The sequence below is a fragment of the Oncorhynchus masou genome, chromosome 10 (assembly GCF_036934945.1).
Source record: "Oncorhynchus masou masou isolate Uvic2021 chromosome 10, UVic_Omas_1.1, whole genome shotgun sequence".
NCBI classification, from domain to species: domain Eukaryota; kingdom Metazoa; phylum Chordata; class Actinopteri; order Salmoniformes; family Salmonidae; genus Oncorhynchus; species Oncorhynchus masou.
The window spans coordinates 51,579,988-51,601,430 of record NC_088221.1 but is presented as its reverse complement, the minus strand read 5'-3'; the positions used below and the strand labels follow the sequence as shown (position 1 = coordinate 51,601,430).

General features: G+C 45.2%; 1 protein-coding gene across 1 annotated transcript in view; it reads right to left on the bottom strand.

Annotated features, from left to right (window-relative positions):
* The window catches only part of fer1l6 (fer-1 like family member 6), a 68,125-nt gene that overhangs the window by 28,608 nt on the left and 18,074 nt on the right, over nt 1-21,443 (bottom strand). Inside the window, 14 exon segments of the mRNA XM_064976978.1 lie at nt 48-209; nt 413-520; nt 5,994-6,028; nt 6,031-6,142; nt 6,525-6,659; nt 7,043-7,167; nt 8,460-8,643; nt 10,179-10,331; nt 10,418-10,537; nt 10,969-11,059; nt 14,684-14,784; nt 16,603-16,723; nt 16,968-17,169; nt 19,891-19,993. Of these exon segments, the coding sequence (XP_064833050.1) occupies nt 48-209; nt 413-520; nt 5,994-6,028; nt 6,031-6,142; nt 6,525-6,659; nt 7,043-7,167; nt 8,460-8,643; nt 10,179-10,331; nt 10,418-10,537; nt 10,969-11,059; nt 14,684-14,784; nt 16,603-16,723; nt 16,968-17,169; nt 19,891-19,993 (1,752 nt within the window).

The window sequence follows — 21,443 nt, the reverse complement described above, 5'->3', positions numbered from 1 at the left end:
AAGGCGTTCACCAGCGTGGTGAAGTGTGGGTTGGTCGTGTTAGTTACCAGGTCGAAGGCGTTCACCAGCGTGGTGAAGTTTGGGTTGGTCTTGTAGCTCTGGATAACAGAGGAGCGAAGGCTTTTCCCAGCACACTCGATAAACACCTGGGGACGGTCCACAGACAGGAGCTGCACCTTCTTCAGCTCCCTCAGGCCCCAGAACAACACCTGGACGACACAGAGAACACAGTCACAACACCCAGAACAGCACCCAGAACAACACCCAGAACAGAATCATTTAATATCACATAGGAACTACCAAACAAAGTACATACACAAAACATATCATCCCATTCCAACTAACACACAGTGGAATAATGCCCTGCCACCTATTCTAGAGGTACTGCACTCCAGGTTGATCTCCCTCTCACCTCTAATCGATACCTGCTCAGTACAGGTCTAATGTTGCCAGGTACAGGGTAGATCTGACCGTCTGGTTCGTCCAGCGCAGGCAGATACTCTTCTCCTGACTCTGGGATCTATGAGATGAATAACAATGAAACAACCACTACTTACAGAGTGGGAGAAAAATCAGGGCGCGAGACAGAACAGAGAATGAATTCCCCTCCACTCAGCATTACTAAACTCTGAATTCCCCTCCACTCAGCATTACTAAACTCTGAATTCCCCTCCACTCAGCATTACTAAACTCTGAATTCCCCTGCACTCAGCATTACTAAACTCTGAATTCCCCTCCACTCAGCATTACTAAACTCTGAATTCCCCTCCACTCAGCATTACTAAACTCTGAATTCCCCTCCACTCAGCATTACTAAACTCTGAATTCCCTTGACTCAGCATTACTAAACTCTGAATTCCCCTTACTAAACTCTGAATTCCCCTCCACCTAGCATTACTAAACTCTGAATTCCCCTTGACTCAGCATTACTAAACTCTGAATTCCCCTCCACTCAGCATTACTAAACTCTGAATTCCCTCAGTATTACTAAACTCTGAATTCCCCTCCACTCAGCATTACTAAACTCTGAATCCCCCTCCACTCAGCATTACTAAACTCTGAATTCCCCTCCACTCAGCATTACTAAACTCTGAATTCCCCTCCACTCAGCATTACTAAACTCTGAATTCCCCTCCACTCAGCATTACTAAACTCTGAATTCCCCTTGACTCAGCATTACTAAACTCTGAATTCCCTCAGCATTACTAAACTCTGAATTCCCCTCCACCTAGCATTACTAAACTCTGAATTCCCCTTGACTCAGCATTACTAAACTCTGAATTCCCCTCCACTCAGCATTACTAAACTCTGAATTCCCCTTGACTCAGCATTACTAAACTCTGAATTCCCTCCACTCAGCATTACTAAACTCTGAATCCCCCTCCACTCAGCATTACTAAACTCTGAATTCCCTCCACTCAGCATTACTAAACTCTGAATTCCCCTTGACTCAGCATTACTAAACTCTGAATTCCCCTCCACTCAGCATTACTAAACTCTGAATTCCCCTCAGTATTACTAAACTCTGAATTCCCCTCCACTCAGCATTACTAAACTCTGAATCCCCCTCCACTCAGCATTACTAAACTCTGAATTCCCCTCCACTCAGCATTACTAAACTCTGAATTCCCCTCCACTCAGCATTACTAAACTCTGAATTCCCCTCCACTCAGCATTACTAAACTCTGAATTCCCCTCCACTCAGCATTACTAAACTCTGAATTCCCCCTCCACTCAGCATTACTAAACTATGAATTCCCCTTTTGACTCAGCATTACTAAACTCTGAATTCCCTCCACTCAGCATTACTAAACTCTGAATTCCCTCGACTCAGCAGTACTAAACTCTGAATTCCCCTCGACTCAGCAGTACTAAACTCTGAATTCCCCCTCCACTCAGCATTACTAAACTATGAATTCCCCTCCACTCAGCATTACTAAACTATGAATTCCCCTCCACTCAGCATTACTAAACTCTGAATTCCCTCCACTCAGCATTACTAAACTCTGAATTCCCTCGACTCAGCATTACTAAACTCTGAATTCCCCTCCACTCAGCATTACTAAACTCTGAATTCCCCTCCACTCAGCATTACTAAACTCTGAATTCCCCTCCACTCAGCATTACTAAACTCTGAATCCCCCTCCACTCAGCATTACTAAACTCTGAATTCCCCTCCACTCAGCATTACTAAACTCTGAATTCCCCTCCACTCAGCATTACTAAACTCTGAATTCCCCTCCACTCAGCATTACTAAACTCTGAATTCCCCTCCACTCAGCATTACTAAACTCTGAATTCCCCTCCACTCAGCATTACTAAACTCTGAATTCCCCTCCACTCAGCATTACTAAACTCTGAATCCCCCTCCACTCAGCATTACTAAACTGTGAATTCCCCTCTACTCAGCATTACTAACCTATGAATTCCCCCTCCACTCAGCATTACTAAACTCTGAATTCCCCTCCACTCAGCATTACTAAACTCTGAATTCCCCTCCACTCAGCATTACTAAACTATGAATTCCCCCTCCACTCAGCATTACTAAACTCTGAATTCCCCTCCACTCAGCATTACTAAACTCTGAATTCCCCTCCACTCAGCATAACTAAACTCTGAATTCCCCTTGACTCAGCATAACTAAACTCTGAATTCCCTCGACTCAGCATTACTAAACTCTGAATTCCCCTCGACTCAGCATAACTAAACTCTGAATTCCCTGACTCAGCATTACTAAACTATGAATTCCCCTCCACTCAGCATAACTAAACTCTGAATTCCCTCCACTCAGCATTACTAAACTCTGAATTCCCCTTGACTCAGCATTACTAAACTGTGAATTCCCATCCACTCAGCATTACTAAACTCTGAATTCCCCTCCACTCAGCATTACTAAACTCTGAATTCCCCTTGACTCAGCATTACTAAACTCTGAATTCCCCTCCACTCAGCATTACTAAACTCTGAATTCCCCTTGACTCAGCATTACTAAACTATGAATTCCCTCCACTCAGCATTACTAAACTCTGAATTCCCTCCACTCAGCATTACTAAACTCTGAATTCCCCTTGACTCAGCATTACTAAACTCTGAATTCCCCTCCACTCAGCATTACTAAACTCTGAATTCCCCTTGACTCAGCATTACTAAACTGTGAATTCCCCTCCACTCAGCATTACTAAACTCTGAATTCCCCTCCACTCAGCATTACTAAACTCTGAATTCCCCTTGACTCAGCATTACTAAACTCTGAATTCCCCTCCACTCAGCATTACTAAACTCTGAATTCCCCTCTAAACGTCTGACTCCAGCATTACTAAACTCTGAATTCCCCTCCACTCAGCATTACTAAACTCTGAATTCCCTCCACTCAGCATTACTAAACTCTGAATTCCCCTCCACTCAGCATTACTAAACTCTGAATCCCCACTCCACTCAGCATTACTAAACTCTGAATTCCCCTCCACTCAGCATTACTAAACTCTGAATTCCCTACACTCCACTCAGCATTACTAAACTCTGAATTCCCCTCCACTCAGCATTACTAAACTCTGAATCCCTACACTCAGCATTACTAAACTGTGAATTCCCCTCCTCAGCATTACTAAACTATGAATTCCCCTCCACTCAGCATTACTAAACTCTGAATCCCCCTCCACTCAGCATTACTAAACTCTGAATCCCCTCCACTCAGCATTACTAACTCCCCTCCACTCAGCATTACTAAACTCTGAATTCCCCTCCACTCAGCATTACTAAACTCTGAATTCCCCTCCACTCAGCATTACTAAACTCTGAATTCCCCTCCACTCAGCATCAGGTCTCTCCACTCAGCATAACTAAACTCTGAATTCCCCTCCCTCAGCATTACTAAACTGAATTCCCCTCCACTCAGCATAACTAAACTCTGAATTCCCCTCCACTCAGCATTACTAAACTCTGAATTCCCCTTGACTCAGCATTACTAAACTCTGAATTCCCCTTGACTCAGCATTACTAAACTCTGAATTCCCCTCCACTCAGCATTACTAAACTCTGAATTCCCCTTGACTCAGCATTACTAAACTCTGAATTCCCCTTGACTCAGCATTACTAAACTCTGAATTCCCCTCCACTCAGCATTACTAAACTCTGAATTCCCTTGACTCAGCATTACTAAACTGTGAATTCCCCTCCACTCAGCATTACTACTAAACTCTGAATTCCCCTCCACTCAGCATTACTAAACTCTGAATTCCCCTTGACTCAGCATTACTAAACTCTGAATTCCTCCACTCAGCATTACTAAACTCTGAATTCCCCTTGACTCAGCATTACTAAACTATGAATTCCCTCCACTCAGCATTACTAAACTCTGAATTCCCCTCCACTCAGCATTACTAAACTCTGAATTCCCCTTGACTCAGCATTACTAAACTCTGAATTCCCCTCCACTCAGCATTACTAAACTCTGAATTCCCCTTGACTCAGCATTACTAAACTGTGAATTCCCTCCACTCAGCATTACTAAACTCTGAATCCCTCCACTCAGCATTACTAAACTCTGAATTCCCCTTGACTCAGCATTACTAAACTCTGAATTCCCCTCCACTCAGCATTACTAAACTCTGAATTCCCCTTGACTCAGCATTACTAAACTATGAATTCCCCTCCACTCAGCATTACTAAACTCTGAATTCCCCTCCACTCAGCATTACTAAACTCTGAATTCCCCCTCCACTCAGCATTACTAAACTCTGAATCCCCCTCCACTCAGCATTACTAAACTCTGAATTCCCCTCCACTCAGCATTACTAAACTCTGAATTCCCCTCCACTCAGCATTACTAAACTCTGAATTCCCCTCCACTCAGCATTACTAAACTCTGAATTCCCCTCCACTCAGCATTACTAAACTCTGAATTCCCCTCCACTCAGCATTACTAAACTCTGAATTCCCCCTCGACTCAGCATTACTAAACTCTGAATTCCCCTCCACTCAGCATTACTAAACTCTGAATTCCCCTCCACTCAGCATTACTAAACTCTGAATTCCCCTCCACTCAGCATCACTAAACTATGAATCCCCCTCCACTCAGCATTACTAAACTCTGAATTCCCCTCCACTCAGCATTACTAAACTCTGAATTCCCCTTGACTCAGCATTACTAAACTCTGAATTCCCCTCCACTCAGCATTACTAAACTCTGAATTCCCCTTGACTCAGCATTACTAAACTCTGAATTCCCCTCGACTCAGCATTACTAAACTATGAATTCCCCCTCCACTCAGCATTACTAAACTCTGAATTCCCCCTCCACTCAGCATTACTAAACTATGAATTCCCCTCCACTCAGCATTACTAAACTCTGAATTCCCCTCCACTCAGCATTACTAAACTATGAATTCCCCTCCACTCAGCATTACTAAACTCTGAATTCCTCCACTCAGCATTACTAAACTATGAATTCCCCTCCACTCAGCATTACTAAACTCTGAATTCCCCTCCACTCAGCATTACTAAACTCTGAATTCCCCCTCCACTCAGCATTACTAAACTATGAATTCCCTCCACTCAGCATTACTAAACTATGAATTCCCTCCACTCAGCATTACTAAACTCTGAATTCCCCTCCACTCAGCATTACTAAACTCTGAATTCCCCTCCACTCAGCATTACTAAACTATGAATTCCCCTCCACTCAGCATTACTAAACTCTGAATTCCCCTCCACTCAGCATTACTAAACTCTGAATTCCCCTCCACCTAGCATTACTAAACTCTGAATTCCCCTCCACTCAGCATTACTAAACTCTGAATTCCCTCCACTCAGCATTACTAAACTCTGAATTCCCCTCCACCTAGCATTACTAAACTCTGAATTCCCTCCACTCAGCATTACTAAACTATGAATCTCCCTCGACTCAGCTTGACAGAATTCAAAACAAACATATCCATTGTACTACATAGGGAATAGTGTTTCATGCTGTACCTCAGTCTCCAGTAGGGCCCTACCTGTATGAGCTCAAAGGCCCCCAGCAGTTCTCCCCAGATTGGAATCCAGAAAACAGAGGACTGTACTGGAGCTGGGGAGGAGAGTAGGGCTGCTCTGACACCCTCACCACGGGCACTGCCACCGTGCTGCCCAGGTACTCTGCCTTGCCCTGGGGGAAAAGAAGCACAAGATGCATACAGGTGAATAAATATGTGCTGAAATCTCAGAGCACAGAGACAAATCCTTATGGGAGCAGGATAGCTACCCAATTTTAATAGGCTGTCCCGACACCAGACACTCCAACTGGATTATAAATCAATTCTGTAAAGGTCACTGTCGTCAAGGGATTCACTTAAACCAATATATTTTCACCTTTTGATTTTTATTTAACCTTTAACCTTTACGTTTTAAGTGATGAAAGTATATCCTGGTCGCTGGTCGCCAGTCTGTTTCTGATCTCTTGCCAACGTGAGCAAGAGACTGGCACTGTGTCTGTTGAAATGAAGGCATATCGTAACGTCAGAGAGAAGGGGGTTGGTTTGTTAGCTCACCAGAGCATCGTCATCATACACCTCGATGACGATGCACGGTGGCTCCTGCTCCAGGTGAGCTAGGTCTCCATGCAGCGTGACCCGGGTCATCAACAACATCTGGTTCCAGGTCGGGGTTAACGTCTGGTTGATGATCTAAGAGGCACAGAGAACACTTAGAACTACGACTGGGGTCATAGGTAGAACTTAGTGCCACAGTTTGGGTCATAGGTAGAATATAGTGCCACAGATTGGGTCAGAGATAGAACTTAGTGCCACAGATTGGGTCAGAGATAGAACTTAGTGCCACAGATTGGGTCATAGGTAGTACTATGAAACATAGATGGGGTTAGTAAGTCAGGAAATGAATCGAAAGTCTAGCTGGAGAATAAAAAATCTCTCAAAGTAAATAGCACTTGGAAACTAAATAGATGGATAACTCCAACCCTGGTTAGAACTACACCCTTCAAAAGCCCCTTTTCTTCTTAGGGACCTTCTCTGTAGCTAGATCCCATCCTATGAGAGTTTGTGGACCTTACGGCCGTGGTGTGGCTTTGTGTCAGGAAGGTGACCCTGGCGAAGGGGTCTGAGAGTCCTGTAGAGTCTGCTGCTATCAGCCCTCGAGCCTGGTACATGTGGGCGCGCATCTGGAACTTGTGCTCGTCTGGAGGGAAGAGAAACAGGTTATTATTCCCAAAGTCTGTCTGTCTGCCTGTCTGTCTCTCCCTCTCTCTGTCCGTCTGTCCCTCCCTCTCTCTGTCCGTCTGTCTGCCTGTCTGTCTCTCCCTCTCTCTGTCCGTCTGTCCCTCCCTCTCTCTGTCCGTCTGTCCCTCCCTCCCTCTGTCCGTCTGTCCCTCCCTCCCTCTGTCCGTCTGTCCCTCCCTCCCTCCGTCCGTCCGTCTGTCTGTCTCTCCCTCTGTCTGTCCGTCTGTCTGTCTCTCCCTCTGTCTGTCCGTCTGTCTGTCTCTCCCTCTGCCTGTCTGTCTCTCCCTCTCTCTGTCCGTCTGTCTCTCCCTCTCTCTGTCCGTCTGTCCCTCCCTCCCTCTGTCCGTCCGTCCGTCCGTCCGTCCGTCTCTCCCTCTGTCTGCCTGTCTGTCTGTCTGTCCCTCCCTCTCTCTGTCCGTCTGTCCCTCCCTCTCTCTGTCCGTCTGTCTGTCTCTCCCTCTCTCTGTCCGTCTGTCTGTCTCTCCCTCTCTCTGTCCGTCTGTCCGTCCGTCTGTCTCTCCCTCTGACTGTCTGTCTCTCCCTCTGTCTGTCCGTCTGTCTCTCCCTCTGCCTGTCTGTCTCTCCCTCTCTCTGTCCGTCTGTCCCTCCTCCCTCTCTCTGTCCGTCCGTCCGTCCGTCCGTCCGTCCGTCTGTCTGTCTGTCTCTCCCTCTGTCTGCCTGTCTGTCTGTCCCTCCCTCTCTCTGTCCGTCTGTCTCTCCCTCTCCGTCTGTCTGTCTCTCCCTCTCTCTGTCCGTCTGTCTGTCTCTCCCTCTCTCTGTCCGTCTGTCCGTCCGTCTGTCTCTCCCTCTGTCTGTCCATCTGTCTCTCCCTCTGTCTGCCTGTCTGTCTCTCCCTCTCTCTGTCCGTCTGTCCCTCCCTCTCTCTGTCCGTCTGTCCCTCCCTCTCTCTGTCCGTCTGTCTGCCTGTCTGTCTCTCCCTCTCTCTCCCTCTCTCTGTCCGTCTGTCCCTCCCTCTCCCTGTCCGTCTGTCTCTCCCTCTCCGTCTGGCTGTCTCTCCCTCTCCGTCTGGCTGTCTCTCCCTCTCCGTCTGGCTGTCTCTCCCTCTCCGTCTGGCTGTCTCTCCCTCTCCGTCTGGCTGTCTCTCCCTCTCCGTCTGGCTGTCTCTCCCTCTCTGTCTCTCCCGCTCTCTATCTGTCTGTCTCTCCCTCTCTGTCCGTCTCTCCCTCTCTCTCTCTGTCCATCTGTCTGTCTCTCCCTCTCTCTGTCCGTCCGGCCATCCGTCCGTCCTACCTCTATATGCCAGATGTACAGGTAGGATGGCAGGTAGAAGCTGCTCCTCAGTGGCGCCCCCTTTGGGCTCAAAACCTCCAGGCAGGTTATCCAGCACATGAGAGGAGTCTCTGCAGCTGCCCAGCCACAGGTACACATCCAGTTTGGCCTGAACTGACCAGCCTGCTACACGCTTCCCTGGGGGCTGGGGCCGAAAAGGAGAGGACATCACAAGAATGGCACTCTATTCACTATATAGTATGGTACATTTGGACTGAATTGACCAGCCTGCTACACGCTTCCCTGGGGGCTGGGGCAGAAAAGGAGAGGACATCACAAGAATGGCACTCTATTCACTATATAGTATGGTACATTTGGACTGAACTGACCAGCCTGCTACACGCTTCCCTGGGGGCTGGGGCCGAAAAGGAGAGGACATCACAAGAATGGCACTCTATTCACTATATAGTATGGTACATTTGGACTGAATTGACCAGCCTGCTACACGCTTCCCTGGGGGCTGGGGTAGTAAAGGAGAGGACATCACAAGAATGGCACTCTATTCACTATATAGTATGGTACATTTGGACTGAATTGACCAGCCTGCTACACGCTTCCCTGGGGGCTGGGGCCGAAAAGGAGAGGACATCACAAGAATGGCACTCTATTCACTATATAGTATGGTACATTTGGCCTGAACTGACCAGCCTGCTACACGCTTCCCTGGGGGCTGGGGCAGAAAAGGAGAGGACATCACAAGAATGGCACTCTATTCACTATATAGTATGGTACATTTGGACTGAACTGACCAGCCTGCTACAGTCTTCTCTGGGGGCTGGGGTAGTAAAGGAGAAGACATCATCAAACTGTGCACCCTAATCCCTATATAGAACACTACTTTTCGAGGGGTCCTCGTAGTGCCTGTGAAAATCACTTCTCTCACTACTGGTATACAGTACCAGTCAATAGTTTGGAAACACCTACTCATTCCAGGGTTTTTCTTTATTTTTTACTATTTTCTACATTGTAGAATAGTGAAAACATCAGAACTATGAAATAACACATATGGAATTATGTAGTAACCAAAAATGTTTTAAACAAATCAAAATCTATTTTTTATTCGAGATTCTACAAATAGCCACCATGATGACAGCTTTGCGCACTCTTGGCATTCTCTCAACCAGCTTCACCTGGAATGCTGTTCTTGCTATAATATGGACTTGGTCTTTTACCAAATAGGGCTATCTTCTGTATACCACCCCTACCTTGTCACAACACAACTGATTAGATCAAATGCATTAAGAAGGAAAGAAATTCAACAAATGAACTTTTAAGAAGGCACAATGCAATCCAGGTGACTACCTCGTGAAGCTGGTTGAGAGAATGCCAAGAGTGTGCAAAACTGTCATCAAGTCAAACGGTGACTACTTTGAAAAATCTCAAATATAGAATATATTTTGATTTGTTTAACATAGTTTTGATGTTTTCACTATTATTCTACAATGTAGAAAATAGTACAAATAAAGAAAAACCCTGGAATGAGTAGGCGTGTCCAAACCTTCTGACAGGTACTATGTATAAAACCCATTAATTAAAATGTAAATGAGCTATATTATAAGGACATGTACAGTATGTAAACTCAGCCTGTTTGTGAAAACAATGAGTTTAAGCACATCCCTAAAAAATAATTGGAGAGGTGCTGGAAACAAGAACAGCAATGACTGCTGTGAGTCTCTTTACCTTCAAGAATAAAGTCTGGATCTTGCCACAGTCTTTGCCTCTCTCCTCAGGGCTGGCAGAGTAGATCAGGTCACGGGCAGAGATGCGGGCATAAGCCACGCGCTTGTTGTTACTCAGCATCCACACAAACACATCTGGGATGGTGTGCTGGGGCTAATAGAGAGAGAAACCAGCTCAGTGTCATCTCTGGGATACACACTGTCAATACGCTACTCACACGCACGCGCGCACACACACACCTCTTCCACTAGGAATCTCAGTTTCTGTGTGAGATTTAGAGCCTCCTGCAACATCTCCTTCACACTGCGAGCCTTCCTCTTCCCCTCTGAGATGGTTTCTGCCTTTCCGACCATACTCTCCTGTAGGGGGAACATCATCATCACCTTCATCGCCACCATCATCATCATCACCACCATCATCATCAATACCACCATCATCACCACCATAATCATCATCATACCTACCACCACCACCACCATCATCACCGCCACCATCATCACCATCATCATCATCATCATACCTACCACCACCACCACCATAATCATCATCATCCCCACCACCACCACCACCATCACCACCACCATCCCCACCATCATCATCATCATCACCACCACCATCCTCACCACCATCATCACCGCTACCATCATCACCACCATCATCACCGCTACCATCATCACCATCATCATAACCACCACCATCATCATCATCACCACCACCACCACCATCATCATCACCATAATTTAACAATACTGTCTCTCAGAAGGTAGGGTCTAGAGGCCAGGGCACCAACCAGCTCCTGTTTACACATGGTCAGGCGTTTCTTATCCAACACGGTCAGATGGTTCATTCTCACTTTCACTTCTGCAAAGGCTATGAATGTCCTGCAGCAGAACACACACACACACACACACACACACACACACACACACACACACACACACACACACACACACACACACACACACACACACACACACACACACACACACACACACACACACACACACACACACACACACACGTTTGAGTTACTATTAGTACCAGGACACATGCACCATATAGTCAACAGTGTTCTCAGTTTCCACCCTGTGGACAACAGTGTTGTCAGTTTCCACCCTATAGTCAACAGTGTTGTCAGTTTCCACCCTATAGTCAACAGTGTTGTCAGTTTCCACCCTATAGTCAACAGTGTTGTCAGTTTCCACCATATAGTCAACAGTGTTGTCAGTTTCCACCCTGTGGTCAACAGTGTTGTCAGTTTCCACCCTGTGGTCAACAGTGTTGTCAGTTTCCACCCTGTGGTCAACAGTGTTGTCAGTTTCCACCCTGTGGTCAACAGTGTTGTCAGTTTCCACCATATGATCAACAGTGTTGTCAGTTTCCACCCTGTGGTCAACAGTGTTGTCAGTTTCCACCCTGTGGTCAACAGTGTTCTCAGTTTCCACCATATGATCAACAGTGTTAGGGTAACTAGGGGAAAGTACCAACCAGCCGTGGAGGTAACTAGGGGAAAGTACCAACCAGCCGTGGAGGTAACTAGGGGAAAGTACCAACCAGCCGTGGAGGTAACTAGGGGAAAGTACCAACCAGCCGTGGAGGTAACTAGGGAAAGTACCAACCAGCCGTGGAGGTAACTATTGGAAAGTACCAACCAGCCGTGGAGGTAACTAGGGAAAGTACCAACCAGCCGTGGAGGTAACTAGGGAAAGTACCAACCAGCCGTAGAGGTAACTAGGGAAAGTACCAACCAGCCGTAGAGGTAACTAGGGAAAGTACCAACCAGCCGTAGAGGTAACTAGGGAAAGTACCAACCAGCCGTGGAGGTAACTAGGGGAAAGTACCAACCAGCCGTGGAGGTAACTAGGGGAAAGTACCAACCAGCCGTGGAGGTAACTAGGGGAAAGTACCAACCAGCCGTGGAGGTAACTAGGGGAAAGTACCAACCAGCCGTGGAGGTAACTAGGGGAAAGTACCAACCAGCCGTGGAGGTAACTAGGGGAAAGTACCAACCAGCCGTGGAGGTAACTAGGGGAAAGTACAAACCAGCCGTGGAGGTAACTAGGGGAAAGTACAAACCAGCCGTGGAGGTAACTAGGGGAAAGTACCAACCAGCCGTGGAGGTAACTAGGGGAAAGTACCAACCAGCCGTGGAGGTAACTAGGGGAAAGTACCAACCCGCCGTGGAGGTAACTAGGGGAAAGTACCAACCAGCCGTGGAGGTAACTAGGGGAAAGTACCAACCAGCCGTGGAGGTAACTAGGGGAAAGTACCAACCAGCCGTAGAGGTAACTAGGGGAAAGTACAAACCAGCCGTAGAGGTAACTAGGGGAAAGTACAAACCAGCCGTGGAGGTAACTAGGGGAAAGTACCAACCAGCCGTGGAGGTAACTAGGGGAAAGTACCAACCAGCCGTGGAGGTAACTAGGGGAAAGTACCAACCAGCCGTGGAGGTAACTAGGGGAAAGTACCAACCAGCAGTGGAGGAAACTAGGGGAAAGTACCAACCAGCCGTGGAGGTAACTAGGGGAAAGTACCAACCAGCCGTGGAGGTAACTAGGGAAAGTACAAACCAGCCGTGGAGGTAACTAGGGAAAGTACAAACCAGCCGTGGAGGTAACTAGGGGAAAGTACCAACCAGCCGTAGAGGTAACTAGGGGAAAGTACCAACCAGCCGTGGAGGTAACTAGGGGAAAGTACCAACCAGCCGTGGAGGAAACTAGGGGAAAGTACAAACCAGCCGTGGAGGTAACTAGGGGAAAGTACCAACCAGCCGTAGAGGTAACTAGGGGAAAGTACCAACCAGCCGTGGAGGTAACTAGGGGAAAGTACAAACCAGCCGTGGAGGTAACTAGGGCAAAGTACAAACCAGCCGTGGAGGTAACTAGGGGAAAGTACAAACCAGCCGTGGAGGTAACTAGGGGAAAGTACCAACCAGCCGTGGAGGTAACTAGGGGAAAGTACCAACCAGCCGTGGAGGTAACTACCAACCAGCCGTGGAGGTAACTAGGGGAAAGTACCAACCAGCCGTGGAGGTAACTAGGGGAAAGTACCAACCAGCCGTGGAGGTAACTAGGGGAAAGTACCAACCAGCCGTGGAGGTAACTAGGGGAAAGTACCAACCAGCCGTGGAGGTAACTAGGGGAAAGTACCAACCAGCCGTGGAGGTAACTAGGGGAAAGTACCAACCAGCCGTGGAGGTAACTAGGGCAAAGTACCAACCAGCCGTGGAGGTAACTAGGGGAAAGTACCAACCAGCCGTGGAGGTAACTAGGGGAAAGTACCAACCAGCCGTGGAGGTAACTAGGGAAAGTACCAACCAGCCGTGGAGGAAACTAGGGGAAAGTACCAACCAGCCGTGGAGGAAACTAGGGAAAGTACCAACCAGCCGTGGAGGTAACTAGGGGAAAGTACCAACCAGCCGTGGAGGTAACTAGGGGAAAGTACCAACCAGCCGTGGAGGAAACTAGGGAAAGTACCAACCAGCCGTGGAGGTAACTAGGGAAAGTACCAACCAGCCGTGAGGTAACTAGGGAAAGTACCAACCAGCCGTGGAGGTAACTAGGGAAAGTACCAACCAGCCGTGGAGGAAACTAGGGGAAAGTACCAACCAGCCGTGGAGGTAACTAGGGAAAGTACCAACCAGCCGTGGAGGTAACTAGGGGAAAGTACCAACCAGCCGTGGAGGTAACTAGGGAAAGTACCAACCAGCCGTGGAGGAAACTAGGGGAAAGTACCAACCAGCCGTGGAGGTAACTAGGGGAAAGTACCAACCAGCCGTGGAGGTAACTAGGGGAAAGTACCAACCATCCGTGTAGGTAACTAGGGGAATGTACCAACCAGCCGTGGAGGTAACTAGGGGAAAGTACCAACCAGCCGTGGAGGTAACTAGGGGAAAGTACCAACCAGCCGTAGAGGTAACTAGGGGAAAGTACCAACCAGCCGTAGAGGTAACTAGGGGAAAGTACCAACCAGCCGTAGAGGTAACTAGGGGAAAGTACCAACCAGCCGTGGAGGTAACTAGGGGAAAGTACCAACCAGCCGTGGAGGTAACTAGGGGAAAGTAACCAACCAGCCGTGGAACTAGGGGAAAGTACCAACCAGCCGTAGAGGTAACTAGGGGAAAGTACCAACCAGCCGTGGAGGTAACTAGGGGAAAGTACCAACCAGCCGTGGAGGTAACTAGGGGAAAGAACCAACCAGCTGTGGAGGCCATATAAAAGGATAAAAGAGAGTATTGTGTCACACCACGGGAGAGAACCGGGAGAGACCGACACAGAGCCGAAGCTGTATTAACCTCTGCATTGTGGCACACCATGGGAGAGAACCGGGAGAGACCGACACAGAGCCGAAGCTGTATTAACCTCTGCATTGTGGCACACCACGGGAGAGAACCGGGAGAGACCGACACAGCCGAAGCTGTATTAACCTCTTCACGCCCAACACAACACCCCACCGGTTAACCCCAGTTTTATTAACAGTTTGATGCTGTTGTTAAGGTTACCAACCTGGCGTCCATGATAAACTCCTTAAAGACTCGGCGCATGACAGCTTCTGTTCCTGGATCTGACAACTTGTTCAGTTCATCTGTCTTGGTCACGCCTTCTTCCTGTGTGGAATATGATGACATCACCACAATGACATCACCAGTCAAATAGGGTATAAACACGTGACGCACCATTACAATGGTATTACTAGAGTCCATGTTGTACCCTGTCTAAACCATTACATGGTATTACTAGAGTCCATGTTGTACCCTGTCTAAACCATTACATGGTATTACCAGAGTCCATGTTGTTCCCTGTCTAAACCATGTAATGGTATTACCAGAGTCCATGTTGTTCCCTGTCTAAACCATGTAATGGTATTACCAGAGTCCATGTTGTTCCCTGTCTAAACCATGTAATGGTATTACTAGAGTCCATGTTGTACCCTGTCTAAACCATTACATGGTATTACTAGAGTCCATGTTGTTCCCTGTCTAAACCATGTAATGGTATTACTAGAGTCCATGTTGTACCCTGTCTAAACCATTACATGGTATTACTAGAGTCCATGTTGTTCCCTGTCTAAACCATGTATTGGTATTACTAGAGTCCATGTTGTACCCTGTCTAAACCATGTAATGGTATTACTAGAGTCCATGTTGTTCCCTGTCTAAACCATGTATTGGTATTACTAGAGTCCATGTTGTACCCTGTCTAAACCATTACATGGTATTACTAGAGTCCATGTTGTTCCCTGTCTAAACCATGTATTGGTATTACTAGAGTCCATGTTGTACCCTGTCTAAACCATGTAATGGTATTACTAGAGTCCATATTGTACCCTGTCTAAACCATTACATGCTATTACTAGAGTCCGTGTTGTTCCCTGTCTAAACCATGTAATGGTATTACTAGAGTCCATGTTGTTCCCTGTCTAAACCATGTAATGGTATTACTAGAGTCCATGTTGTACCCTGTCTAAACCATTGCAATGGTATTACTAGAGTCCATATTGTACCCTGTCTAAACCATTACATGGTATTACTAGAGTCCATGTTGTACCCTGTCTAAACCATGTAATGGTATTACTAGAGTCCATGTTGTTCCCTGTCTAAACCATGTAATGGTATTACTAGAGTCCATGTTGTACCCTGTCTAAACCATGTAATGGTATTACTAGAGTCCATGTTGTTCCCTGTCTAAACCATTACATGCTATTACTAGAGTCCATGTTGTTCCCTGTCTTAACCATTACATGGTATTACTAGAGTCCATGTTGCACCCTGTCTAAACCATTATATGGTATTACTAGAGTCCATGTTGTACCCTGTCTAAACCATGTAATGGTATTACTAGAGTCCATGTTGTTCCCTGTCTAAACCATTACATGCTATTACTAGAGTCCATGTTGTTCCCTGTCTTAACCATTACATGGTATTACTAGAGTCCATGTTGTTCCCTGTCTAAACCATTACATGCTATTACTAGAGTCCATGTTGTTCCCTGTCTTAACCATTACATGGTATTACTAGAGTCCATGTTGCACCCTGTCTAAACCATGTAATGGTATTACTAGAGTCCATGTTGTTCCCTGTCTAAACCATTACATGGTATTACTAGAGTCCATGTTGTTCCCTGTCTTAACCATTACATGGTATTACTAGAGTCCATGTTGCACCCTGTCTAAACCATGTAATGGTATTACTAGAGTCCATGTTGTTCCCTGTCTAAACCATGTAATGGTATTACTAGAGTCCATGTTGTTCCCTGTCTAAACCATGTAATGGTATTACTAGAGTCCATGTTGCACCCTGTCTAAACCATGTAATGGTATTACTAGAGTCCATGTTGTTCCCTGTCTAAACCATGTAATGGTATTACTAGAGTCCATGTTGCACCCTGTCTAAACCATGTAATGGTACGTAGAAAAGGTGACGTACAAACATGACAGCGATGTTCTCCAGGAAGTTAGAGCTGTGAAGACGGTACGCCCGATCCTCCCAGCAGCTCATCACATGGACACAGGGCTTCTGATGTTGGATGGGCAGGTACATGTAATGCCTGGGGACAGATACAGGGTCAAAGTTCACTACGTAACTGATCATTTTGATGTTGATGCTTTTAGACTCCACGGGATGGTTTATCAGACACAGATTTTAAAGTCCAATTCTGGACATTGAGGCACAGTTTTCTGGAACCTTCTACCTGGACTAATGATTAATGGAGAATTGGGCTTTCTAGCCCAGGACTTAAAATCCGTGTCTGTGAAACTGCCATCAGGATCAATTCAACAAGGTACAAGGACCTGTTTCCATCAGTGAGGGGTTTCTCTGGGGGTGTGGTGGACTGGCATGGAGACTGCCAGAGCCCAGGTTTGGGGTCCTGGGAGTCAATCAGGGGGGTACTGTCGAGATCTTGACCATCCCACACCCTCTCTGCTACTGGCTTCTCCACCTTCCTCCTACCGCTGACCTGGGGAGAGCCCTCTTGGACGTTCCCAAAGTTACCTACACATACACACAGACAGACAAGGATAGAACAGAGTAGAGTAGAATAGAATATGATACGATATAATAGAGTAGAATATGATACGATATAATAGAGTAGAGTAGAATATGATACGATATAGCAGAGTAGAACACAGAAGAGGAGAATAGAAAGGAGAGGAATACAGTAAATTAGAGAGGGAACACAGAAGAGAATAGAGAGGAGAAGAATACAGTAAATTAGAGAGGGAGAAGTGGATGGAGAGGAGAAGAGTAGAGAAGGGAGAAGGGGGAAGGGATGAGGAGGGAGGAGAGGAGAAGGGAGGAGAAGAGTAGAGAAGGGAGGAGGGGAGAGGGGATGAGAAGGGAGGATAGAAGAGAGGAAAGGAGGAGGGATGAGAAGGGAGGAGATGAGAAGGGAGGAGAGGAGAGAGAAGGGAGGAGAGGAGAAGGGATGAGGAGGAAGGAGAGGAGAGAGAGGAGAAGGGAGGAGAGGAGAAGGGGGGAGAGGAGAAGGGATGAGAAGGGAGGGAGGGAGGAGGGAGAAGGGATGAGAAGGGAGGAGAGGAGAAGGGAGGAGAAGGGATGAGAAGGGAGGAGAGGAGAAGGGAGGAGAGGAGAAGGGATGAGGAGGGAGGAGAGGAGAAGAGGAGAGAGAAGGGGGAGAGGAGAAGGGATGAGGAGGGAGGAGAGGAGAAGGGAGGAGAGGAGAAGGGATGAGAAGGGAGGGGAGGAGGAGAATGGATGAGAAGGGAGGGGAGGAGAGGACAAGGGATGAGAAGGGAGGAGAGGAGAAGGGAGGAGGAGAGGAGAAGGGAGGAGGAGAGGAGAAGGGAGGAGAGGAGAGGAGAAGGGAGGAGATGAGAAGGGATGAGGAGGAAGGAGATGAGAAGGGATGAGAGGAGAAGGGAGGAGATGAGAAGGGATGAGGAGGAAGGAGATGAGAAGGGATGAGGAGGGAGGAGAGGAGAAGGGATGAGAAGGGAGCAGAGGGGGAATAGTACAGTAGAGAGGAGAGAAGAGAAAATAAAAAAAGAGAAGATGAGAGGTGAGTAAATTAGAGTAAACTAGAGTAAACTAGAATAGAGTAGAGTAGAGTACAGTAAACTAGAATAGAGTAAAAGTGTAAACTAGATAATAGAGGAGAAGTAGAGTAAACTAGAATAGAGAGAGTAAAGTCAAAACTAGAATAGAGTAAACGATAATAGTAGAGTAAACTAGAATAGAATAAACTAGAATCGAATAGATGGTAAACTAGAATAGAATAGTATCATAGAGTAGAGTATAATAGAGTAGAGTATAATAGAATAGAGTTGAGTATAATAGAGTAGAGTAGTGTATAATAGAGTAGAGTATAATAGAGTAGAGTAGAGTATAATAGAGGAGAGTAGAGTAGTGTTTCATAGAGTAGAGTAGAGTATAATAGAGTAGAGTATAATAGAGTAGAGTATAATAGAGGAGAGTAGAGTAGTGTTTCATAGAGTAGAGTAGAGTATAATAGAGTAGAGTAGAGTATAATAGAATAGAGTTGAGTATAATATAGTAGAGTATAATAGAGGAGAGTAGAGTAGTGTATCATAGAGTAGAGTATAATAGAGTAGAGCAGTGTATAATAGAGTAGAGTAGAGTATAATAGAGTAGCTTAGAGTAGAGTATACTAGAGTAGAGTATAATAGAGGAGAGTAGAGTAGTGTATCATAGAGTATAGTAGAATAGAGTAGATTATAGTAGAGTATAATAGAGTAGAGTAGTGTATCATAGAGTAGAGTATAATAGAGGAGAGTAGAGTATAATAGAGTAGAGAAGTATAATAGAGTAGTGCATAATAGAGTAGAGTATAATAGAGGAGTAGTGTATAATAGAGTAGTGTATCATAGAGTAGAGTATAATAGAGGAGAGTAGAGTATAATAGAGTAGAGTATAATAGAGGAGAGTAGAGTATAATAGAGTAGAGTAGTGTATCATAGAGTAGAGTATAATAGAGTAGAGTAGTGTATAATAGAGGAGAGTAGTGTATAATAGAGGAGAGTAGTGTATAATAGAGTAGAGAAGTGTATAATAGAGTAGAGCAGTGTATATTATAGTAGAACAGTGTACAATAGAGTAGAGAGTAGAGCAGTGCAGAGTAGTGTATAATAGAGTAGAGTATAATAGAGGAGAGTAGTGTATAATAGAGTAGTGTATAATAGAGTAGAGTAGTGTATAATAGAGTAGTGTATAATAGAGTAGAGAGTAGAGCAGTGCAGAGTAGTGTATAATATAGTAGAGTAGAGTATAATAGAGGAGAGTAGAGTAGTGTATCATAGAGTAGAGTATAATAGAGTACAGTAGTGTATAATAGAGTAGAGTATAATAGAGTAGATTAGAGTAGAGTAAAATAGAGGAGAGTAGAGTAGTGTATAATAGAGGAGTGTATAATAGAGGAGAGTAGAGTATAATAGAGTAGAGTAGTGTATAATAGAGGAGAGTAGTGTATAATAGAGGAGAGTACTTAAGACACACACACACACATTCCTTCCTACATACACAATGGTTATCATTTCCAATTACCCTTTATCCATGCCACATAACCGCTTTCTTATGAACTAACATTATAAATCAGATATAGTAAAACAGGGTAGAATTCAATTAGTTCAGTGAAATGTATACATTGTTTAACCATTATTCATAAAATTCACAGCAATAATAGAGTATAATAGAGTAGTGTAGATGACGGACTGTCAGTGATTTATCAATACTCACCAACAGACAACTCAAAGCTAATGGGTTTGTCTCCGATCTTTCTGTCGATCAACGTGGCCTCGAATACCGTTCCAAACAGCAAAAAGTTGTCCTTGTCAATGAGCTGAGGGGGGGGACAAGACGGGGACAGAATAGGTGCAACTCTGAAATGAGTAGGAGTGTTCTGTCTGTCTGAAATGAGTAGGAGTGTTCTGTCTATAATGTCTGAAATGAGTAGGAGTGTTCTGTCTATAATATCTGAAATGAGTAGGAGTGTTCTGTCTATAATGTCTGAAATGAGTAGGAGTGTTCTGTCTATAATGTCTGAAATGAGTAGGAGTGTTCTGTCTATAATGTCTGAAATGAGTAGGAGTGTTCTGTCTATAATGTCTGAAATGAGTAGGAGTGTTCTGTCTATAATGTCTGAAATGAGTAGGAGTGTTCTGTCTATAATGTCTGAAATGAGTAGGAGTGTTCTGTCTATAATGTCTGAAATGAGTAGGAGTGTTCTGTCTATAATGTCTGAAATGAGTAAATGGAGTGTTCTGTCTATAATGTCTGAAATGAGTAGGAGTGTTCTGTCTATAATGTCTGAAATGAGTAGGAGTGTTCTGTCTATAATGTCTGAAATGAGTGTTCTGTCTGTCTGAAATGGAGTGTTCTGTCTATAATGTCTGAAATGAGTAGGAGTGTTCTGTCTATAATGTCTGAAATGACTAGGAGTGTTCTGTCTATAATATCTGAAATGAGTAGGAGTGTTCTGTCTATAATGTCTGAAATGAGTAGGAGTGTTCTGTCTATAATGTCTGAAATGAGTAGGAGTGTTCTGTCTATAATGTCTGAAATGAGTAGGAGTGTTCTGTCTATAATGTCTGAAATGAGTAGGAGTGTTCTGTCTATAATGTCTGAAATGAGTGTTCTGTCTGTCTGAAATGGAGGAGTGTTCTGTCTATAATGTCTGAAATGAGTAGGAGTGTTCTGTCTATAATGTCTGAAATGAGTAGGAGTGTTCTGTCTATAATGTCTGAAATGAGTAGGAGTGTTCTGTCTATAATGTCTGAAATGAGTAGGAGTGTTCTGTCTATAATGTCTGAAATGAGTAGGAGTGTTCTGTCTATAATGTCTGAAATGAGTAGGAGTGTTCTGTCTATAATGTCTGAAATGAGTAGGAGTGTTCTGTCTATAATGTCTGAAATGTGTAGGAGTGTTCTGTCTATAATGTCTGAAATGAGTAGGAGTGTTCTGTCTATAATGTCTGAAATGAGTAGGAGTGTTCTGTCTATAATGTCTGAAATGAGTAGGAGTGTTCTGTCTATAATGTCTGAAATGACTAGGAGTGTTCTGTCTATAATATCTGAAATGAGTAGGAGTGTTCTGTCTATAATGTCTGAAATGAGTAGGAGTGTTCTGTCTATAATGTCTGAAATGAGTAGGAGTGTTCTGTCTATAATGTCTGAAATGAGTAGGAGTGTTCTGTCTGTCTGAAATGAGTAGGAGTGTTCTGTCTATAATGTCTGAAATGAATGTTCTGTCTGTCTGAAATGAGTAGGAGTGTTCTGTCTATAATGTCTGAA